This window comes from Ambystoma mexicanum, chromosome 5q, assembly GCF_040938575.1.
Source record: "Ambystoma mexicanum isolate Mex_15411 chromosome 5q, UKY_AmexF1_1, whole genome shotgun sequence".
NCBI classification, from domain to species: Eukaryota; Metazoa; Chordata; class Amphibia; order Caudata; family Ambystomatidae; genus Ambystoma; species Ambystoma mexicanum.
The window spans coordinates 885,978,523-886,000,316 of NC_090933.1; the positions used below are offsets into that span (position 1 = coordinate 885,978,523).

Below are 21,794 nucleotides of genomic sequence, written 5' to 3' on the forward strand. Positions count from 1 at the left end.
CTTTGAGCTGCCACTCGAGACTCTGCTACAGTAGAGGACAGAGGTAAGCATGCACACAGTAGGGTAAAGATGGGAATAAAAGATAGAATGCTAATGCATACAATTCTATAACCCTTACAGATCAGACAGCCAGACTTATCTAAATTCTGGTAAGACAATGGAAGCACTTGTTTTTTTAACTCACAAGTTTTATACTGATGTTAGACATACGATTACTGAACAACACTCCCTTCTTTTTGTTTGCATTTGTACAGGGACACAACTCTATGAATTACCAGTATCACAGGTATGAATATGTTGAGAGCAAATAAGTTTCAAGAATTTGTAGTAGTCATATTGTATACAGTATTAATTTGAGTTTACTCTATTTTTATATCCTACAAATCCTGTTATGGACCACTATTCTGTTGGGGTATGTGCAATTTTAAAATCTATTTGACAATGTTGCAAATGGTGCAATCTACACATGTATAATGGCGTATTGAAACTACCCATATCTGGATGATGATGTGAATATGTATATAATTGACAATTGTGTACACTGCGATAGGATGATATTTGATGATTTACAATCAGTGCTTAAGAGCCCTGACGATGGACATAGTCCGAAATGCATTGGCCACGAGAAATTGGGCACCGATCTGTCAGGCATAATACCAAAGAAATAATAAACTGTGACACTTCCGTGTCAGAAAGAATGATACACATTTTTCTCTACCTTGTCCCACTTGGATTTTTTGATTGAATTTGACATAAGATTGGTTTGAAAATAATTCAATATATAGATACTCTGGAAAGAGTATCTAGAGTGAGCACACTCAGGAACGGAGTGTACTCCGCTCCTAATTTCTCTCTAGTTGTGTTCATAACCTGGTGCCAAGGCTACAGGGTGTGCTCCCAATATATTTCTCATATATACTTTTTATCGATTAAACATTATTTGAACATTTTTGACTATCGCAGTGCCCACCCAAACCCTTTCATTAAGTCTCAAAGACAACCCTGTGTCACAGCACTGAAGGTTCTGTGTAACACATGAAAATATGAGGCCATGGAGTAGGTGAGGTTCCAGTGGTCAAGATCACACAAAAAGTGAAAACACACACAGCAAAACACACTTAAGAGTGGGAAAAAGGCTCACACTCTTACCAGGTGAGAAAAACAAAATCCTAGAAATCCAGCAAAGCTGCTGAGGGACTCATTAGGTAAGGGAAATCAGCCATTTATGAGAATTCTCCCTAACAGCCACACCCTGGAATCGAGCCATTTAGGAGTCACATATCTTGGCCCATCATACAAAATTGAGCTTATGCACTGAGTGGCGATAGGCCACCATCAAAAGGAAGGGAGAGGTGGAAAAACCTTGGAATCCACCCTGTCAAGATGAACCAGGGGTGGTGGTGACAAATACTCTACAAGTCTCAGAGAACCAACGCAACATACTCATCACTCTGGTGACAAAGAAAGGCCCAATGCAAGCTAAGAAAGAAGTGTGGGTCACTGAGACTGTAACTGACTATTATGCCAGTGGATATAACCCTTAACCCGGGGAGGGAGAGAAATACCTATGCCTATGGTTGTTGGAGTCGGGCCCAGAGCCAAAAGAACTACCCATTCGGCTGTTAAATGAACAAACCTGTTTTTTTCCCTCCAACTTTTAACTTGTATCACTTGTGCCACTTCCAATGGACTGACCATTTAGGTTTCTAAATACACACTAGAAGCATCTTTTATCTGGTTCAATAATTAGAGTTCTACTTGTATTCATCCCAGCAATCTTCAAACATTTCTTCTTACATCGTGGCACTATGTTTACTCTGTACTTTCCTAATTTATCATCTCAAGTTCCACGAGTATTTATTTTTACAGTGTGGCATTAACACTAGACAAGCCTACCTGTCCCTGTTCTCATATTCCTTCCTTCTGTTCTTTTTCGGCACTGCTTCCTTCTTTTCTACTTACAGTCTGACTGCTGTAACACTTCTCCTACCCCCTTTTCACCCCTCTTCCTTTTCCGTCTTGTCTGCTGAGGGCTGACTCCACAACACCCACTCTTGCGCCAGCACCCTCTCCCACTTGGTCTTTTCTTTTTTTTTTTTTGCAGGGCCATATCACAACCCCAGGTCGTACCCCCGGCCCCTTTCTATTCTTATTTCTCCGTTTTAATTTTTTCTCCTTTGCAGGGAGCACCTGTAACGCTCACCTGATTCTCGCAGAGGCGCCGGTCTTGACTGGGCGACTACCGTATCTTCAAAGGTGATGTGTAGCACCCGGTTGGCTCTTTGGGCTGGACCTCTGTGCACTGTATGCCTGACGTGTAGAGTAAGATGTCTGCAGATAGAAAATATGGGGTTAATGAACTGGGGTTATTGGGGTGTCCCTATCTCTTTCCTCTTCTCCTCTCCTGTAGACCCCCAAAGTTAAACGCTCTCACCTTAGGTAAGTGAATGCCGAGCTCTCCATCTGCCTCGGGGCAGGGTGCTGTAACCAGTTTCTTCACTGGATAGGTAGCGCAGGCCTCTTGACTTCAGAGGACTGCTGTCCGTCGTTTACTGCACGAACGGTAAGTTTCGAGTCATTCAAATGTCTTTAAAGTCTTTAGTAATGATGTCTCTTGTTTTGCAGGGTTCCGGCGATGGCGGATGACGGGCTGAAGTGAGTTGAAGATGGAGCCCGTGTGATGAATAGAAGCGCCTGGAAGCACGTAAGTAAGCGCTTGTTGCCTGCTTCACTATGCGCTCTAACTGTCTTTTTATTTTGCAGGTACGAGTTCGGAGCGGCTGCAGGGTGCCGGAATACCCACTGGATTAGATGTGGAAAGGAGTAATGGCACGTGAGTATTAAAGTTCCCCAATGTCTTTAAACGCACCTTGTTTTGTCTTTCAGATGCGGGATGCAGCGCCGAAGGCCTCCGGAGCGTGCGAAGAGTTGGTAAACTTTTGTCTTTCAGATGCCGGAATGCTAACCTGTTCTTTCTTGTCTTTATAGGTGTTGCTGAAGACTGGATTCAGGATGGTAAGCCTTTGCCTTTCAGATGCCGGAATGCTAACCTGTTCTTTCTTGTCTTTATAGGTGTTGCTGAAGACTGGATTCAGGATGGTAAGCCTTTTTCCTTAGGCCCAGGACCGGATGCAGACGACACGATGAGCGTTCTGCTGCAGAGGTTGCAGAATAACGCAAAGCAAGATTCATCCACCGGGTGTGGTTTAAATAGCCTCCTGTAGTGCTTAGGTGTCTCCTTCCACAGCCACGCCTAAGTAAGAAAAGAGTTCCTGGTAAGAAAAGAGTTCCTGCCTTCCAGAAGAGTTCCAGTGTTCTGAATCTAGGGAGTGGCTCCAGCCCCACCCAACAGGAAAAGTAGTTCCAAACAGAAGAGGATCAGAGGCTCAACTGGCAGGCAAGTAAGCAGCATGGTCTGCTGAAGGTAAGTCCACCCAAGCATTATGAGCCCGGCGCTTCCAGCGCTGGGACTGGGCATATTTATGAGCCTGGTGCCACTGGCGCCAGGACTGGGTCCAAAAGGTCCCAATTGGGACTGGTTGGCACTCGGAACCTGGGTTATGGATCTGCTTCCAAGGGAGTTGGGAAAACCCTGACCTTTTGGAAGCAGAGATCATGACAGTACCCCCCCTCAAGGCCCCTCCCAAACCGGGCTTCTCCGGGGGTTTTGGCTTGTCAGGAAATGTTCGGTGAAATCTTTTGATTAGGCGAGGAGCGTGGACATATTCAGCAGGTTCCCAGGATCTCTCTTGGGGGCCGTACCCTTTCCAGTCAATTAGGTAGAATAGTTTAGATTTGGAGATCTTGGAGTCCAGAATGCTTTTGACTTCAAACTCGAGTTCTCCATCCACTAGGATAGGTTTTGGAGATTTGGTTAGTCGGGTTTGAGGTTGCACGGGTTTTAATAGAGAGACGTGGAAGACCGGATGTATCTTCATGTGCGGGGGCAAGTCCAACTTGACCGCTACTCGGTTTACTATGGTAGTGATGGAATAGGGACCAAGGTATCTTGGGTTGAATGTGCGTGGCCCCTTTAGAGATAGATATTTGGTGGATAACCAGACTTGATCCCCTACTTGATAGTGAGGGGCTTCCTTCCGATGTTATCTGCTCCTTTCTTGTATTGTTCTTTAGCCCTTTGAAGGTGAGAAACAGCTTCCTTAAAGGCTTGGGTGATTGTAGAATGCAGGTAGTCTACTGCTGGTGTTTCAAGATCTTGGAGGGGATCCAACTCCGAGGTTCGAGGGTGACTGCCGTACAAAAGAAAAAACGGGGTTTTCCCAGTTCCCGAATGGACAGAGTTATTGTAGGCATACTCGGCTATCCAAAGGATATCTTTCCAAGTTTTTTCAGTTTGTTGCAGCATGCAGCGTAAATACTGTTCCAGAGTTTGATTGGTCCTCTCGGTTTGTCCGTCGGTCTGAGGGTGGTGACTGGTCGATAGTCTCACATCAATTTGAGCCGACCGACAGCAACTTCGCCAAAAATGAGAAATAAATTGACTACCTCGATCCGAAATTAGAACCGAAGGAAAACCGTGCAGTCGGACGATGTTTTCGAGAAATTCTCGGGCCAGAGTTGCTGCTGTTGGCAAGCCTTTGAGCGGAATGAAATGCGCCATCTTGGAGAATAAGTCCACGATTACTAGAATCGTATTGTATCCGGAGCATGGAGGTAGATCGGTGATGAAGTCCATAGAAAGCGTATGCCAAGGGCGAGGTGGGATGTCAATAGGGCGTAAGAGGCCTGCTGGTCTTTCCTTTTGACTCTTGTTTTGGGCGCATACTCCACAGGACATTATAAAGTCTCTGATATCTTTTTTCCAAGACGGCCACCAGAAGTAGCGCTTGATCTTTTCTGAGGTCTTGGCTATACCGGGATGACCTTCCATTAAAGAGTCGTGATAACAAGAGATTACTTTTTTCTGTAAATCTGTGCTGGGTAGGTATAATCGTTCTTGGAAATACAATAAGTTGTCCTTTACTGCAAAGTCCTTTCCCTGCAGATGCCAATTCTGTATGTCTGCTGGAGTTACAAGTTGCCTGGCTTTATCCTTAACTTCCTCTATGGATTCTGTGGCGATTACACCCAGAATTCTTTGTTCGGGAATGATTGGTACAGGTTTAGGGTTGACCAAGTGTTCTTCCACTCCCATCCGAGAAAGGGCATCGGCTTTACCGTTCTTTGTACCAGGTCGATAGGTAATTATGAAGTCAAACTCGGCAAAGAATAATGCCCAACGGAGTTGTCTAGAGGATTGGGCTTTTGCGGTCTTCAAATATTGCAGGTTTCGGTGATCCGTAATCACAGTAACGGTGTGTCGGGCCCCCAGCAGATAATGCCGCCAAGCCTTAAAGGCAGACTTGATAGCCAGAAGTTCCTTGTCAGTAATTGTGTAATTGATTTCAGGAGGCGAGAATTTGCGGGACCAAAATGCCACGGGATGCAACTGATTGGTTACCGGGTCCTTTTGTGATAGAACTGCCCCCATGGCAAGGCTTGAAGCATCAGTTTCCACGATGTAGGGGAGTTCGGGGCGAGGGTGTTTTAAGATTGGTGCAGAGATAAATTTAGTCTTCAAATCCTGGAAAGCTTGTTCCGCCTCGGTAGACCATTCAAAACGTTTGTTTTTCTTTAACAAGGCAGTGATGGGCTGGACTATTCGAGAGAATTCGGGGATAAACCTGCGGTAAAAGTTAGCGAAGCCTAACATGCTTTGCACACCTTTTACGGAGGATGGTGATGGCCATTTGAGAACTGCATCGACCTTCTTTGAATCCATACGTACTCCGCCAGGTGATAATATGAATCCCAAGAATTCAACTTCAGTCACGTTGAAAACACATTTTTCCAACTTAGCGAAAAGTTTGTGTTGACGCAATCTTTCGAGGACCATTTTCACGTGTTTCCGATGTTCAGATTCCGATGAAGAATAAACGAGGATGTCGTCAATGTAAACAACAACACATACATCGATGAGCTCTCTGAGGACATCGTTCATAAAATATTGAAAGGCGGCCGGGGCATTGCAAAGTCCGAAGGGCATGACCTGATATTCAAATAGCTCATACTTGGTGCGGAAGGCCGTCTTCCATTCATCGCCCTCTTTTACTCGTACCAAGTGGTAAGCTCCTCTAAGATCCAGCTTTGTATATATGCATGCTTTTCTGACTTGGTCCAGGAGTTCAGGGATCAAAGGTAACGGATATCTATTCTTAACGGTGATCTGGTTCAGGGAGCGATAATCGATACAAGTTCTAAGGTCTCCTTCCTTTTTTGGAACGAAGAACAAAGCTGAAGAAGCAGGGGACTTGGAAGGACGAATAAACCCATTTGCCAGGTATTGATCCAGGTATTGTCGAAGGTGAAGGTTCTCAGGCTCGGTGAGGGCATAAATTCTACTACAAGGAGGAGTAGATCCAGGTATCAGGTCTATCTGGCAGTCATAAGACCTATGAGGAGGTAGAGAGTTAGCCTGATCCTTCCGGAAAACATCTTGGTATTCTAGGTATTCGGGAGGTAACTGGGGAGTCTCTGAAGAAATTGCGGCCAGTGCAACACCAGGTGGAGGGTGACAAGTAGAGACACATTCTGGAAACTGGACCGTTCTTGCTCGCCAATCGATCAGAGGATTGTGTTTCTCTAACCAAGGTATTCCTAGAATAATCTGAAACTGAGGGGCCTTGATCACATCGAACACGATCTTCTCATGGTGTCCATCTTGACTTACTAGCGTCACCTCTTGAGTGGTATGCGTTACTGGCCCGGAGGCTATCTCCGTACCATCCACCGTAGTAATGACGTCCTTTACAGCCTTGGGACAAAGAGTTAGATTCATCCTCAAAACCATTTCATGATCCACATAATTGCCGATGGCACCGCTGTCGACGTAAGCTTCAATTGCATGTAATCGATCCGGATTATCAGGGCTAATGAGGACCATAGGTATCACGAAATGCGAGGTCACGGAACTGGTTTTCACGCTCGGCAAGAGGACCTCTATTCTTGTCGGGCGAGGTCGTTTCCCTGCTCAGAGTTTGTAACTTTGGTAACTGCAGCTCCTACTGCCTTCTTGGCAGGTTTCACCGGACAGTCTCGAAGAAAGTGCCCTGAGTTTCCGCAATATAGGCATAATTGCAACTGTTTCCTCCTTTCCCGCTCCCTTTGTGTTAGAGGACCTTTCAGACCCCCTATTTGCATGGGTTCCCCGGAGTCTACTCCTTTGGAAGGAGTTGGCGGTTTGGAAAATACTCGAGCATCAAACTTGGAACGATCGGCCTTCCTGTTCTGCAGCCTGTGATCTATTTGAACGACCAAGTCTATATAATCCGAACAGTCTTGTGGGGGATTCACTACTTGGGCTAAAACGTATTTGAGCTCTCCACGTAGACCTCTATAAAACAGCGTAATCCTTTTGTCCTCAGGCCATTGAGTTTCCACTATTAGTCTATTGAAAGATGCAATATAAGCCAAAAGGTCTTGATTACCCTGTCGCAACGAAAGAAGCTCATTGTCCAAGGCCTGCCCCTGTGAATGTCTTGCGAACAGTTTTTCCATACTAAGCTGAAAGGCTTGAAAATCATGGAGAACCGGATCATCTTGATTAACTAGAGGGATCGACCAGTCTGCCGCATTGCCACTAAGGTACGAAAGTACAAAAGCTACTTTTGCTTGATCAGTTGGAAAGGCTGCTGGCCGGCATAAGAAGTGCAACCGGCACTGATTGATAAATACTGCAAACCTCTTTGGGTCACCAGAAAATCGTTCGGGCGGAGCCAGAGGTACATTCCCAGGTAGGTTGATCTGCACTGGATTCATAGAGGATGTTGAAGGAAGATTTGCCCCTGATGCGGGTAACGGGGTCTGTCCGGCTTGTGACTGTAGCACTTGTCTAGCAAGATTGTCTGTTCTCTCCTTGGAAATAATTAGTTCCCTTCTTAGAGCATTCGTTTCCTGACGAGCTGCATGCACTTCTGCCCTTAGTTCCCCAAGTAACCGGGCTAGGGGGTCAGTATCAGAGGTTTCCATAGCGCCTGGGCGAGAGTTTTGCGGTAGGCTTTGCATTCTGTAACGCTCACCTGATTCTCGCAGAGGCGCCGGTCTTGACTGGGCGACTACCGTATCTTCAAAGGTGATGTGTAGCACCCGGTTGGCTCTTTGGGCTGGACCTCTGTGCACTGTATGCCTGACGTGTAGAGTAAGATGTCTGCAGATAGAAAATATGGGGTTAATGAACTGGGGTTATTGGGGTATCCCTATCTCTTTCCTCTTCTCCTCTCCTGTAGACCCCCAAAGGTTAACGCTCTCACCTTAGGTAAGTGAATGCCGAGCTCTCCATCTGCCTCGGGGCAGGGTGCTGTAACCAGTTTCTTCACTGGATAGGTAGCGCAGGCCTCTTGACTTCAGAGGACTGCTGTCCGTCGTTTACTGCACGAACGGTAAGTTTCGAGTCATTCAAATGTCTTTAAAGTCTTTAGTAATGATGTCTCTTGTTTTGCAGGGTTCCGGCGATGGCGGATGACGGGCTGAAGTGAGTTGAAGATGGAGCCCGTGTGATGAATAGAAGCGCCTGGAAGCACGTAAGTAAGCGCTTGTTGCCTGTTTCACTATGCGCTCTAACTGTCTTTTTATTTTGCAGGTACGAGTTCGGAGCGGCTGCAGGGTGCCGGAATACCCACTGGATTAGATGTGGAAAGGAGTAATGGCACGTGAGTATTAAAGTTCCCCAATGTCTTTAAACGCACCTTGTTTTGTCTTTCAGATGCGGGATGCAGCGCCGAAGGCCTCTGGAGCGTGCGAAGAGTTGGTAAACTTTTGTCTTTCAGATGCCGGAATGCTAACCTGTTCTTTCTTGTCTTTATAGGTGTTGCTGAAGACTGGATTCAGGATGGTAAGCCTTTGCCTTTCAGATGCCGGAATGCTAACCTGTTCTTTCTTGTCTTTATAGGTGTTGCTGAAGACTGGATTCAGGATGGTAAGCCTTTTTCCTTAGGCCCAGGACCGGATGCAGAAGACACAATGAGCGTTCTGCTGCAGAGGTTGCAGAATAACGCAAAGCAAGATTCATCCACCGGGTGTGGTTTAAATAGCCTCCTGTAGTGCTTAGGTGTCTCCTTCCACAGCCACGCCTAAGTAAGAAAAGAGTTCCTGGTAAGAAAAGAGTTCCTGCCTTCCAGAAGAGTTCCAGTGTTCTGAATCTAGGGAGTGGCTCCAGCCCCACCCAACAGGAAAAGTAGTTCCAAACAGAAGAGGATCAGAGGCTCAACTGGCAGGCAAGTAAGCAGCATGGTCTGCTGAAGGTAAGTCCACCCAAGCATTATGAGCCTGGCGCTTCCAGCGCTGGGACTGGGCATATTTATGAGCCTGGTGCCACTGGCGCCAGGACTGGGTCCAAAAGGTCCCAATTGGGACTGGTTGGCACTCGGAACCTGGGTTATGGATCTGCTTCCAAGGGAGTTGGGAAAACCCTGACCTTTTGGAAGCAGAGATCATGACAGCACCCCTGTAGCTTCTGCCCTCACACCTGACCTTTCCCACTTTCTCTTGCTTTTTTTTTTTACTATGATTTACCCTGGACTCTATGCAGTCCCTATGCATGTTCCTCAGTCCATGTCTCCATTGCCCAACTCACTCATTGCAGGTTCCTACAACCTCCCTGTAAAATTACTGCCTTACTGCTTAACTCCACGCTTCAACACAAACCTACAACAATGAAATGTGCCATGACGTATCAGTGTAAAAGAGGACGTTTTGACGATTTAAACAAGCACTGCGATCTGGGTTCATTTAATCCACTGATTACGAAAATTAGGTGCTATATTTGCAAATGTTCAATTGTGAGCAACTTAGAAATATTTGACTATTGCCCAAGCCAATGTTCATACAACCGGTCATAAGAAAAAAAACTGTACATGAATTAACCAGGTTCGTACCAGGAAGTCTCATTTCTAGATAGCCTCGAATTCTGCTGATAAGCTCTGCAGGAGGGCGTTCCCCAGAAGATCCAGCTTTAGCTTCATGTGTGCGTATGTCCAGGAGCAAAGTCTCATTTAGCATAATCTGACGCAATTTAGGGGAGAACTCTGTGACCAGTTCTAAGCAGGAAGAAAGGAGTTGCTTTGCACGGACAAAATCCTGGAAAAAGTACAGCACAAACAAATTACATAAGAGTTTGACAGAATAATGGTTCAAAGCTTTAAAAAAAGTACACAATAAAATATAAATTATATAATAGACAGAAAAATCATTGTGTGAATACAGAGGGCATGCACAAGAACACAGACCATAGTGCTTAATTATCGTCATGGTAATTAAATCTACGGCTTTCGCGCGAATTTGACAAGGCTAGGCAATCCAACTCCTCCCTTACCTGACGATCATCAACAGCTCCCTAACTCAAAACACTGTTCCCTTAACCCTCAAGACCAGATGAATGCCCCTGCTTCTCAAGAAACAAACAATGGACTCTGAAGACCTCAGCAACTACCGCCCCATCACCTGACTGCCCTTCCAAAGAAAGATCGTTGAGAAAGCAGTTGCCATGCAACTCCTCCAACACATCAAAGCCAACAATCTCCTGCAGTCCCATCAATCTGGCTTGAGACCCCAATGCAGTACAGAAACTACTATCATCAAGGTGATCAATGATGCCAATAAAATCCTAGATGATGGTAATCCTTGCCTTGTTCTTTTGATCTCTCAGGAACAATCGACACAGCAGACCACCAAACACTCACCGATAATCTAGATCTGCGAATTGGGCATCAGCAAGATCATCCTCCGCTGGTTCAAATCCTAACTTCCTAATCGAGCCCAAAAGAGGGAGACCTGGGGTGGACAGTTGTCACCCAAAGTGCAATAAAAAAGGAACTGTTTAATCGACTTGTTGCATACAATTTTGTGAAGGTTCTATGGCCGGAAGAGGGAGAACCAGGGGTGAAGCCATCACCCAAGGTATAAGTGAAGCAGAACTTTGTGTTTGTTTATTGGATACATCAGGCCTCAAAGTCCAGAGACTTTTGTGAAAAGAGACTTGGCCATCGAAGAACCCGATAGCTGATACGGAACTGTTGACTTGTTCTCAGAAAGCTTGAGCGTCGGCTGTACTCCAAGGTCCCACCTTGTCCCATGCTGAAAACATGGGGAAGGGAGACCACTGGCAATCACATCCTGACTTATTATTTGGAACACTTTTATTGAAACCCTATCCCCCACTCTTTCTATAATAAGTTGAAAGAAATTAGCAATAGATTTTTTTTTTTTTTTAGTATAGGCCCTTTTATTTCACAATGCCAGTAGGCCTTATTTTTCATTTGATGGTCGACACTTGCTCCCATCTTGGATTTAGGTTGGGCGTTCTTCCACTCTGCATTTATTGTTCAATAAACACCCTTGAACTGTTTTTACTGTTGCCACCATTAGTTCCTTACAGCTGCCATTCGTAGTTGTCGGAACCCAGCCTGCTGAGTCTGGCCGCCTCCAGGTTTGACTCCCCCCTGGAGATGGAGTGTTGAGATCAATACTCTGTGAGCGATGGCCCACTCACAAATGCTGATGGCAAGCCTGCACAAGGGGGGGATGGGGACTTGGTGCTCCCTTGTTTGCTGAGGTTTGTTTGTTTATTTATAGGGCGCCAGAAAACCCTTGGGTAGGTGGGCACACAGAATAACAAGAATGCTTAGAACTTGGTTACAGGTTGCATATTACAGGTTGTTAACAAATTGTATATAGTAATTACATTATGTACATTCTTTACATCTAAGGGTGGAAAGGTAACAAATTATATACAGTAAATACATTATGTACATTTTACATGTAAGAGTGGAGGGGTACGTGTGTCATCAGATCACAATGCTCAGGGTCACCGGTTTCAGAGGTCGTTCTGCTGTCGAAGGCAGGTGCGGGTATGGTGCCTGAAGCCGTTGTAGGGCTGGTCCCTTCTTAGTTCAACTGGAAGGCGTTCCAGTACTGGGCTGCTTGCACAGGGAAGCTATTACCTTTTTTTTTTTAAGTCGGAATCTAGGGGTTTGGAGGCAGAAAAGAGTTGGCTGTTCTGGTTGGTTGTGCAGTGGTTTTTCTTATTATTCTATCCCTAAGGTATAGGGGGCTGCATTGTTCAGACATTTGAATGTTAGTGTGACAATTTTGAAGGTGATCCTATCGCTAATTTTTAGCCAGTTGTATTTTCTCCGCACATTCGAGATGTGCTCTCTAGCTGGGAGGTTCATGACCGTTCTAAGCGCGTTGTTTTGTAGGGTTTGAAGTTTATTGATGATGTATTTATTTGTGCCTGCATAAAGTGCATTGCAGTAATCCAGTATTGAGAGGATTAGTGCATTGGCTAGAATAATGCAGCTAGCTGGTGAGAGGAAGGGTCTGCATGCTTTAATAAGTTTACCGGTATAGGCTGTGGATGAGGCCAGGGAGTTCACTTGTTTCCTTAGGGACTAAGTGGAGTCCAAATAGAAACCGAGGGTTTTCACCTCTTTGGCGACAGGGATTATATTGCCATCGATATTGAAGGAGCTGTAGTTGGAATGAAGTTTTTTTAGGTTGTTGGGTGAGCCTAGAATGAGGATCTTTGTTTTTTCGTCATTCAGGCAGAGGCCATGGGTTGCCATCCATGCCTGAATGAGGGTGTACATTTTATTTACTAAAGCTGTATCCGTAGTGAAATTGCCCAAAGGGGGATGAGGATCTGGGTGTCATCTGCATAATTTGTGTAGGTGACAACCAGTCTGTCCAATTTGTCGAATAGAGGTTTAGTAAAGATATTATACATCGTTGCGAGACACAAGAGCCCTGTGGAACCACATGTTGTCTGGATAGGGTCTGCAGAGTCTAAGGTTTAGAAGACTTGCATGCTTCTGTTGTCGAGAAAGGATTGGATCCAGGCTATGGCTTCACTTGAGAAGTGGGCGGCTGACGCTAGGTGTTTGCAGAGTACTGCATGGTCCACTAGGTCAAAAGCCGCCGACAGATCAAGGAGAAGTAGCATAGCTGTGTTTCCTTTATCGCTGAGCTCGTCAATTTGGGCTTTGAGATCTATAAGGGCGGCTCAGTGGCGTGTTGCGGTCTGAAGCCCGATTGACGAGTGCCGAGGAGTTGGTTGATCTCCAGGTATTTTGGGATTTGGAGATAGGCCACTTTGTCAATTATCTTCAGGAGGAAAGGGACAGTAGTGATGGGCCTATAGTTGGTGGGGATGGAGGGGTCTAAGGTTTGTTTTTTAAGCAGGCGGAGCACCCAGGACACTTAAGCTACTTGGGATGGTGCTAGATGAGGAGGAGGCATTGATGAGTTTAGTGACTAAGGGGGCAAGGTCTCTGGCGGCATCCTCCATTATCTGGGCCGGGCAGTAATCGCCTTTGCAATTGGATGGTTTTAGTGAGGCAATGATTTTTTCAGTTTCATGAGTGGAAACTTTAGATAATTTGAAGGGTGTTAGGCTAGGTTTGAGCGTGGGCGTGCTGGGAATTTCACTAAGAGGGAGCAAGGCTTTTTTCATAGCAATTTTTGATTGTAGTGTTTTTACTTTATTTGCGAGGGCATTTTGGATATTGGTACACCATTGCTTGTCTTTGGGTACGTTATCAGGTGGTGATATGGGGGATTCGAGTTCTCGCAAGATTGCGAATAGTTCCTTTGTATTTGAGCATGCTTTGGAAATTCGGTCGTTATAGACTTGTTTTTTAGCTTGGATGAGTGCTTTCTTATAATTCGTAGCGCACAGTTTGAGTTTACGTTTATTTCCAGCTGTAGGGGAGTGTTGCCATACAGTTTCAAGCTTCCTTTTTTCCAGTCTCAGTTCTTTTAGATGGGGGTGAACCAAGTATTAAGGTGGGATTGTTGTTTACTTTTACAGTTTTTCAGTGGGACGATGGTGTCCATGGCTATGGCCATGGTGTCGTATATTTTGACCATGATGTCTGGGTCAGAATCAAATGGCAAGGCATTGATGGTTGGGAGGAGCAGGGGTAGGATATTGTCTGGTGTGATATTTTTTCTGGATCTAGTAGGGAAAGATGGTGCCATTGTTTTTTCCATTCAGGGCATCTTGTTAAGTGTTAAGTAGAAATTGATGAGGAAGTGGTCAGTCCAAGGCTGGGGTGTAATTTTAGTGATAGTAGTAGGGCAGTTGAAAGTGGCTAACCAGTCTAGTATTCTCCCTTTGTCGTGGGTGGGGGTGAGGACTTTTTGGGTGAGGCCATGCCCTTCGAGCATGGTAGCGATTGCTTGTGCTTGTTTGTCATTTGGGTTAAGACCTACGTTAAGGTCGCCAAGGATCATTGTCTGGGATGACTTTTTTGTTGTTGCCCGCTAAGAGGCTGGATAATTCCTCTTCGAAAAGGCCTAAGGGCCCTGGTGGCCTGTAAATTAGATAAATAGTTAGGGTTTGGCATGGGGATATTGGTAATTTAGCGGCCAGGAGTCCACAGGATTTTAAGGTGGGCAGTGTTGTTAACCTTACATTCAGGTTGGATTTGGCGATGATGGCTAAGCCACCACCTCTGGCGTTAGGGCGTCTAGTCTTAGTTGTTGGTACTCTTTGGGTATTGCTAGGGAGAGGGCTGACCCTGCTGCATCATGTAGCCATGTTTCTGTGACTGCTAGGAGGTCAAGGTTATCTAAGGTAAGGAGGTCGGTTATTTCAGTGGCGTGGGCCACAACTGATATAGCACTGATCAGTGCTCCTGTTATGGAGGTTGTTTTAGGTAGACAGTTAGTGGTAGAAGTAACCGGGGTAGTACGTGCAAGTTGAGTTGGCTGTCTGAATGCACACTGCACTCCCATTGACCATTAGAAGAAACGCCTTGGGCGTGAGCCAGATGGTCATCATTTCCAACCAGTTGATATGACTGTTCCTCCCTCGACGATAGCCTATGCACAGCATGGCTGCCGAAGGTGGCTCCCCAACCCCAGAAGGAGGATTCTGTCGTAACCGTATGGGCCGGCTTGGGTTGTGTGAACGGCCTGCCCGCCACAAGGTTGGTGTGCTGCCTCCACCGTTGGAGGTCCTGGTGCAGCTGAGGCAGAATGGAAATCATTTCTGGCTGTGCCCCAGGTTCCTGGCTCCAAGAGGCTGACAAACGCAGTTGTAGTTTCCTCATTTTGGCCTGGTGTGAGGAACCGCCAGGAGACATGCAGCCATTATGCCCAGCAGGTGCTGATACCACCAGGCCGTGGTCAATGTTTTGCTGAGAAAGTGCCTGACTGCCGCCTTGAGAGCTGCCACTTTTTCCTCCTTGGGGAATATCAGTTGATTTTGTGCATCCCACAGGAGACCCAAGAACACCAGGGTTTGCGTAGGCTGAAACTGCGATTTCTGCAAGTTGATGGAGAACCCCAGGTTGTATAGTGTGCTCATGAGGCTGTTGGCTTTGTGTACCTGGCGTTACCACTCTAACCAACCAGTCGTCGAGGTACATGAAGGCCCTCCGATCTGAATTGTGCTGCCACCGTGCTCATGAGCCTCGTGAAGACCCTTGGTGCTGAGTTGGGGCCAAACGGCAACACCTTGTACTGGAAGTGCAAGCCCATGCCAGAAACCTGAGGAATGATCAATGAGGCTGCCAAATTGGGACATGTAGTTATGCATCCTTCAGATCCAGGGAGCACGTCCAGTCTCCCCCACCCATAGATTCCGCTATCAGCTAGGCTGGCGTAACCATTTTGAACTTCTGCAAGGGCAGGTACATGTTTAAGAAGGACAGATCTGGGACCACGCGCAGGCCTGCCTGGTTCTTCTTTTGGATAGCAAAACTGCACAAACAAAAGCCCAACCCCGTCTGCAGGATTGGGACCTCCTCCACCGCTTTACTCATGATGAGCAAGCATAGCTCTGCTAGAAGTGATTGTGTCCCGATCTGGGGGAGGAAGTAGGAGGGGATGGAATGGGAAGCCGGAAGCCCAGAGAGACTACCGAAACCACCCAAGGGTCCGAAAAAAGTGTATGCCAAGAGTGACTGTGGAGGGCCAACCTGCCCCCCCAGTGGGATGCTGTGGACTTGATGCATCACGTCATTGTTTCTTTGCCTCTTAGGCTGAGGACTGGGAGGGAGACTGGAAGAACCCCTTGTGCGCTTGCTTATGTTGCTTCTGCCGATGCTGACTGGGGGATCGGCCTGGCTGCCTGGCTTGGCGGTCTTAGAAGTCCTGAAAATCCCCAAATGTTTGCTAACAGTCCGAGCCTGCCCTTGCCCAAAACTCTTGGCTGCTGGCTTGGTGAGAATGGCCAATGATTTGGCTGTCTGAGAACTGCTTTTCTTTTTGTCGAGCTCCTCGTCCGTGGTAGAGTGAAACAAGTCACCCCCTCGAAGAAGAGATCCAGAATCCTTTCCTGGACATCCGGATTGAAATGAGTGGCCCAAAGCCAGGCCGCCGTCCTCATGTCCGTTGCTACACATATGGCTCTACTTGCCATATCGATATGAGCCACTCTGGCTTCCATGAGGTCTTGTGCCACTATTTTGGCCTCCACCAAGCCAGCCTTGAATGAGGCTTGCTTGTGGGTCGGGATGTCCAGGAGGAAGTCACTGATTTCATGCCACAGTCTTTGATTCGCTGCAGCCAAAATGGCATCGGCATTTGCTTGCCTGAGGTGAAGCCCTGCGTTTGAGCAAACCTTCTTGCCATAGGCCTCTAGGACCTTTTCATATTTGTCAGACAGCGCCGAAGTGGATGTACTGGCCAATGACCCCTGTGGTTTGGAATACATGGACGCGATTACTGATGATAGGGGCTGAGACTGAACGGACAAGAGAAGCATGTCGCCCTCCACCTGCCTAAGCTTCGCATCCAGGTTATTGCTAACTGGTTGGGTGGACTGTGGGTTAGCCCATCCCTTTTTAGCCAGGGCCTCCACATCCTTCTGCAGAGGTATACCGGATCTGGAGTCTGTGCGGATGGTGAAGACCTCCGCCAGGACACCCGCTTCTGGCTGTGCCTTCTGTGACGTCCAGGTATTCGGCCATGCCAGCGATCCTGTCATGAAACGCTCTTGCAGAGGAAGGCAGATCCTGTTCCTCTTCATCAGTGTCTTGTTGATCTCTCGCGTCTGCAGGGTGTGTGGGGACTATTGGCGGTGTTTTCCTTTGCCATGGGCAGCGGGGTGGCCATCGGAGCCGGAGGCTTGGTTGTGCCGACCAGCGTGGCGGGTAGTGAAGCAGGCTGAGGGAGTGGGGTGCTTCCACGGGATGCCTGCGGCTGTACTGGCACCTGTGCTGGCACCTGTGCTGGCACTGGCTGCTGTGGGAGCATGGGAAGTAGCACGTCCTGGATGATGACCTTCAAGATGCTACCTATCTGCGAGGACCACAAGTGTTAAAAACCTATCAAAGAGGCGCTCCTCACAGGCTGGCTGAGCGTGCCCCTGTACCTGCTTATGTAGCTGTGTTGTCTGCCCTATTGTGCCTGTTGTGTGTAAATGAGGTCTCTGTGTAGCGCATCTGCCCCTTCTGGTTGGGTAAGTGGTGGACCATGTGACGTAGACGCCGGTGACCAGTCTGTTCTGAGAGCTGGTTCCCGCCTATGGGGCTTGCTGCCATGGCGCGCTTCTGGCCTGGCCGCCATCTTGTCTGCGTGCTGTGAGAGACAGGATGGTATTCTCCCTGCAAGACCTCAAGACTCCCTCATTCAGGTGGCGAGGGAACGGCTGGCGCCCTCAGATCCAAACCCTTGGGGTGGACGAGCGCGGGAGGATCACCTGGGTATGGGTTGTGCTTGGGGAAATGCCCCAGATGAGAGCCTGTATAATACTGGTGAAGAAGAAGAGTAGGAGGTGATCCTTTATACCTTGCTAGGATACTCCAATTCCAAACCCCCTCCCCTCCTGGGTTTGTGGAAGGATTGGACTATTGGGTGCATGGCCAAAGGCCGTAGGGCATGCACTCAAGAGCGCAGGGCTTCAACATACCCACCGCAGGAACGCATGATTGACTCTGCATCCTGTAGAGGGTGGTGCTTGCATAGTGTGGTGTCTGCAGATTGATTGCAGTAGGGCCAGTGTTGCGAACAGAATGTGGGTAGGTTGGCAGTGACACTATTTTGTGAATGGAAGTGGGTACGCCCATAGTATGTGAATGAAAGTGCACAGGGGTGCAGGCTTTTTGGGGAACAGTGTATGAGCGGGGTTTCGGGTGCATGGATTTCCTTTGCACATGTATGGCCTCTGTCGGTACTGTTGATGTGGTGGTCGTGCATTCTGGAGCACTACATTTGGGGTACATGTGTTCACGTTTGCTCGCGTACCTAAAGAAGTTGATGACAGCAGTGATGTACAAATTTCCTACTGCCAAGATGATTTTCTCATCGATACCTCCAAGAGGAGCATGGGACCATGACGGTGTAATTTGTCCACAGCCAGAGGCCGGGAGATGTTGGATAAACAGAAGCATGTGTGACCTTATGTGCAGTGCTGGGATGTTCTGCACCGACTATGAAAGCATTAATAAGCAGCAAAATTTCCAGTGGTTCCAAGGAAATTGTATTTTTTTTTACTTCCATTGGCACTGGCCTTTTGTTTGCCACTCTGCACAAAGCGTAAGGGAAGCGTTCATCTTCAGTTGTGAGAAATGTCAGGAGGAGAAGCAGACAGACAGTCGGCTAAAGAGAAAAAAAAAACATGTATGCACGCACGTACATAACAAAAACATGACAAAAATAAAAAAGTGTTTTTAGAGACAGGACTAAAGACACAATCCCCTACCCTGTTTTACATTCCCTCACCCCCACCCTCCTGTTCCTAGCAAGGTAACGCTGCAGATTCCACTGTACTTTGAGGATTGGACTTGCCACATACATCCGGCTCTTTTTAGGATGGTAGCTATGGCATTGGCACTGTGGAGGCTAAGCCAGTGTGCAATGTGGTTGTTGGTTGTGGTGTGTACAAAAACACTGTGACAGAAGGTGTGTTTGTACAGAGAAATGTAGGAGGCTATGGTGAAAGTGTGCAAGGTAAGGGGCATGCATCCTGTTTGAATGCATGCACTGCACACACTTGCTTAACGTTGCTAACGTACTGTTAGGGAGAATTCTCATAAATGGCTGATTTCCGTTACCTAATGAGTCCCTCAGCAGCTTTGCTGGATTTCTAGGAGTTACTTTTTTCACCTGGTAAGAGTGTGCCTTTTTTTCCCCCCACTCTTACATGTGTTTTGCTATGTGTGTTTGACATTTTGGTGATCTTGGTCTATGGAGCCTCACCTACTCCATAGACACTACTTTCCTGTGTGTGTTACACAGCACCCTCAGTGTAGTGACACAGGGTTGTCCTTTAGACTTCCCAACTCTGACTCCATTTTCTGGGACTGACTACTGTCTCCCAGAACATGTAAAGTTGCCATTGACTTTATAAGTCTTTTAAAACCACAGATCCAGTACACCCCATCTTACATGGAGTACTGGAAACGGTTAATTCTTATCCCTTTTTGTCTGTACCTCTTGGAGCATTGTTTCGCTACCTTTCCATTAAGACTTGGTTGGTGGCAGTGGTAACTACCCTATTTATTCTACCGCGGTTATGTAATATAATCACAGTATTGTTTTAGGCTATTATATTGGCCTCGAACTTAAACCCGCTTGACCATATTGATCTTAAGATTGTTCCGGCTGGGTTTAGTCGCCATTAATTTTGGTAAAGTCTTTCTCGCGTTTCTCTCTGCACGCCAAACCGGGTTTGGTCCCTTTGTTCACTGTCTTTTTGAGGGCTTCTGCATCCTTTAGGCGCCTGAACGTCTGGGTAGGCAGGATGTGAGGGAGGGGTCTTCGGACCCCTGCCATGGGTTCCCTTGGTAACCCAAGTCGCATTCCTGTTTGATTGGTCAGGGGGCTGTCCGGCCAGGACAGTCACCCCTGCTGTTTGACTGACAGCCAGGCTGTGTGAATGGGGGAAAAACTGCATAAAAAGCAGGTCTCTGGGACTGGAAGAGCCGTCTCGCAACTGGAACGAAAGAACCAACGAGGAGCTGATGGAAGAGGACCCCTACCACGACTGAACCGCCGGGTGAAGCCCTGCTGCAGGTCCGAGTCCTCGAACTCCAACGACAGAGAAGATCCTCCAGGAAACTTCTTCCCTGGAGCTGATGGCACCAACCAGTGCGCCCAAACTTCAAACCAGGACCCCTCCTCTGGTCGAATTCGCCGTACAGAGCTACAGTGACCGGATAGCCAGGAAGGTTGGACCCTGCTTGGGTTTTAAGGAGCGCACCTTTTATTCGTCATTTTGCTCTGCTGCTGGTTTCTTCCCTGGGTAGCGCAGGACCCTTCAGTTTTCCTCCTTCATGTCAGTCCGACAGTCGCTTCAGGAACTGTGAGCCTGCAGGAACTACCAGGAACGTCTGCCTCAGCTACAGCTTCTTCTCCATTTTAAGGTACTGTGCAAATCCGGTTGTTCGTTTCGTTCAGCCGCGGTGAAAGTGTTTGAAATCTTTCTCCAAATTGAGGGCTTGTCCTTCTCTTCTCTTTGAACTAACTTTTCTACCAAACAAGCTCGTCCAGCACCCGTGGAACGAACTTTACCGCAAACTACCCTGAACTGTGTGATCTTGAGCAAAAGACTTTTGACCCATTGACTTTGGCCCTAAGCCTTTTCTACCTGATGCCATCACTGTAGTTTCTCTTGTCCAATTGCCCTGAGTACTTAACTGTTAGTGTGGTCTAATTTCTACCTAACTTTGTTTTTCCCTCCCATTTAAATTGCTGGAGTGCCATTTTGCTCCCACTTCATTTTGTGAGCTTAGCTTGTCTGGAATTTATGGTAAGTGGTGTGGTGTATTAAGATTGTGATTTTTAAGACTGCTTATAATAGTGTACTGTTATACAACCGAGAGTGAATTAAATGTATATTATTTTACTTTGAAACCTTGAGTCAGTGTTTGCCTGAAAAATAGTAATTGTTGTCCTTTGTGTAACTATTTTGATGCTGCTCACTTATTCTTGAGATAAGTCTGGCTGCTCAGTCACTGCTACCACTTTTTCTTTGTGGCACAGGCTTGTACCAAAGGTGAATTTGTGCTGCTCCTTGTAGTCTTCGTTTTGTGTAGTGTTCCCAAAGGGTACTGCATGGGATTCTGCCTAACACATACATTCTGTGCTGCTTTTGTGGGATCACTTTTCCAACATTTGTCGTACATGAATTACACTGGAAAGACCACTGTGTTAAGTGTACAAGGTACGTAGCAGCTATCCTGTTATGAATGTAGTGTGTGTATCATATCATATGATGTGCCAGTGTGTGTATCATATGAAATGATGTGATGGTATTCTGTGGCTTTTGTACACCGTCTACAAACAAGTGTGTGAAGGCGCGACGAGGAAAGAGAGGCGGAACAGAGGCCGCACAGAGACATTGATCCCACTAGGCCAGGTGACACAGAGTGTGCAAGTGAACGGGAAGGGGTAGTGCAAAGTGGAGTACACAGGAACAACAATAAATAGCAATAAGTGCAACTACGGCCGGTGCTGGCAAGTGGAAGGATAGGTATAGATATCAAGTGGTGGCTGGACTGTTAAGGTTGCAGAAAACAGTCCCCCAAGTGGGAGGGGGGGGGGGGTTTGCAGAAAGCAAGTGCATGGGGGCAACTGTCAGGATGGAGGTGGCTTGGGACACAGATTATAGGGTGGGTAGGAAAACAGTGCATAATCATTTCTAGGCAGGACCTGAGCAGGGGAGAGGAGGGGAAAAAGAACAAGCACATTAAAAGGTTTTAATGTGCTTCCAGACCCAATGATGGTTCTCCTCAAGTTCCAGGGGGGCAGAGAGCCTGTTGCGGAGGGAGGCCCCAGCAGAAGAAAGA

General features: G+C 47.1%; 1 protein-coding gene across 2 annotated transcripts in view; it reads right to left on the reverse strand.

The window, feature by feature from the left end:
* The window catches only part of INTS8 (integrator complex subunit 8), a 2,196,017-nt gene that overhangs the window by 748,495 nt on the left and 1,425,728 nt on the right, over nucleotides 1-21,794 (reverse strand). For both annotated transcript variants that reach the window (XM_069621379.1, XM_069621380.1), the window contains exon 16: nucleotides 9,933-10,134. In XM_069621379.1, the coding sequence (XP_069477480.1) occupies nucleotides 9,933-10,134 (202 nt within the window). The remainder of the gene's footprint in view (nucleotides 1-9,932; nucleotides 10,135-21,794) is intronic.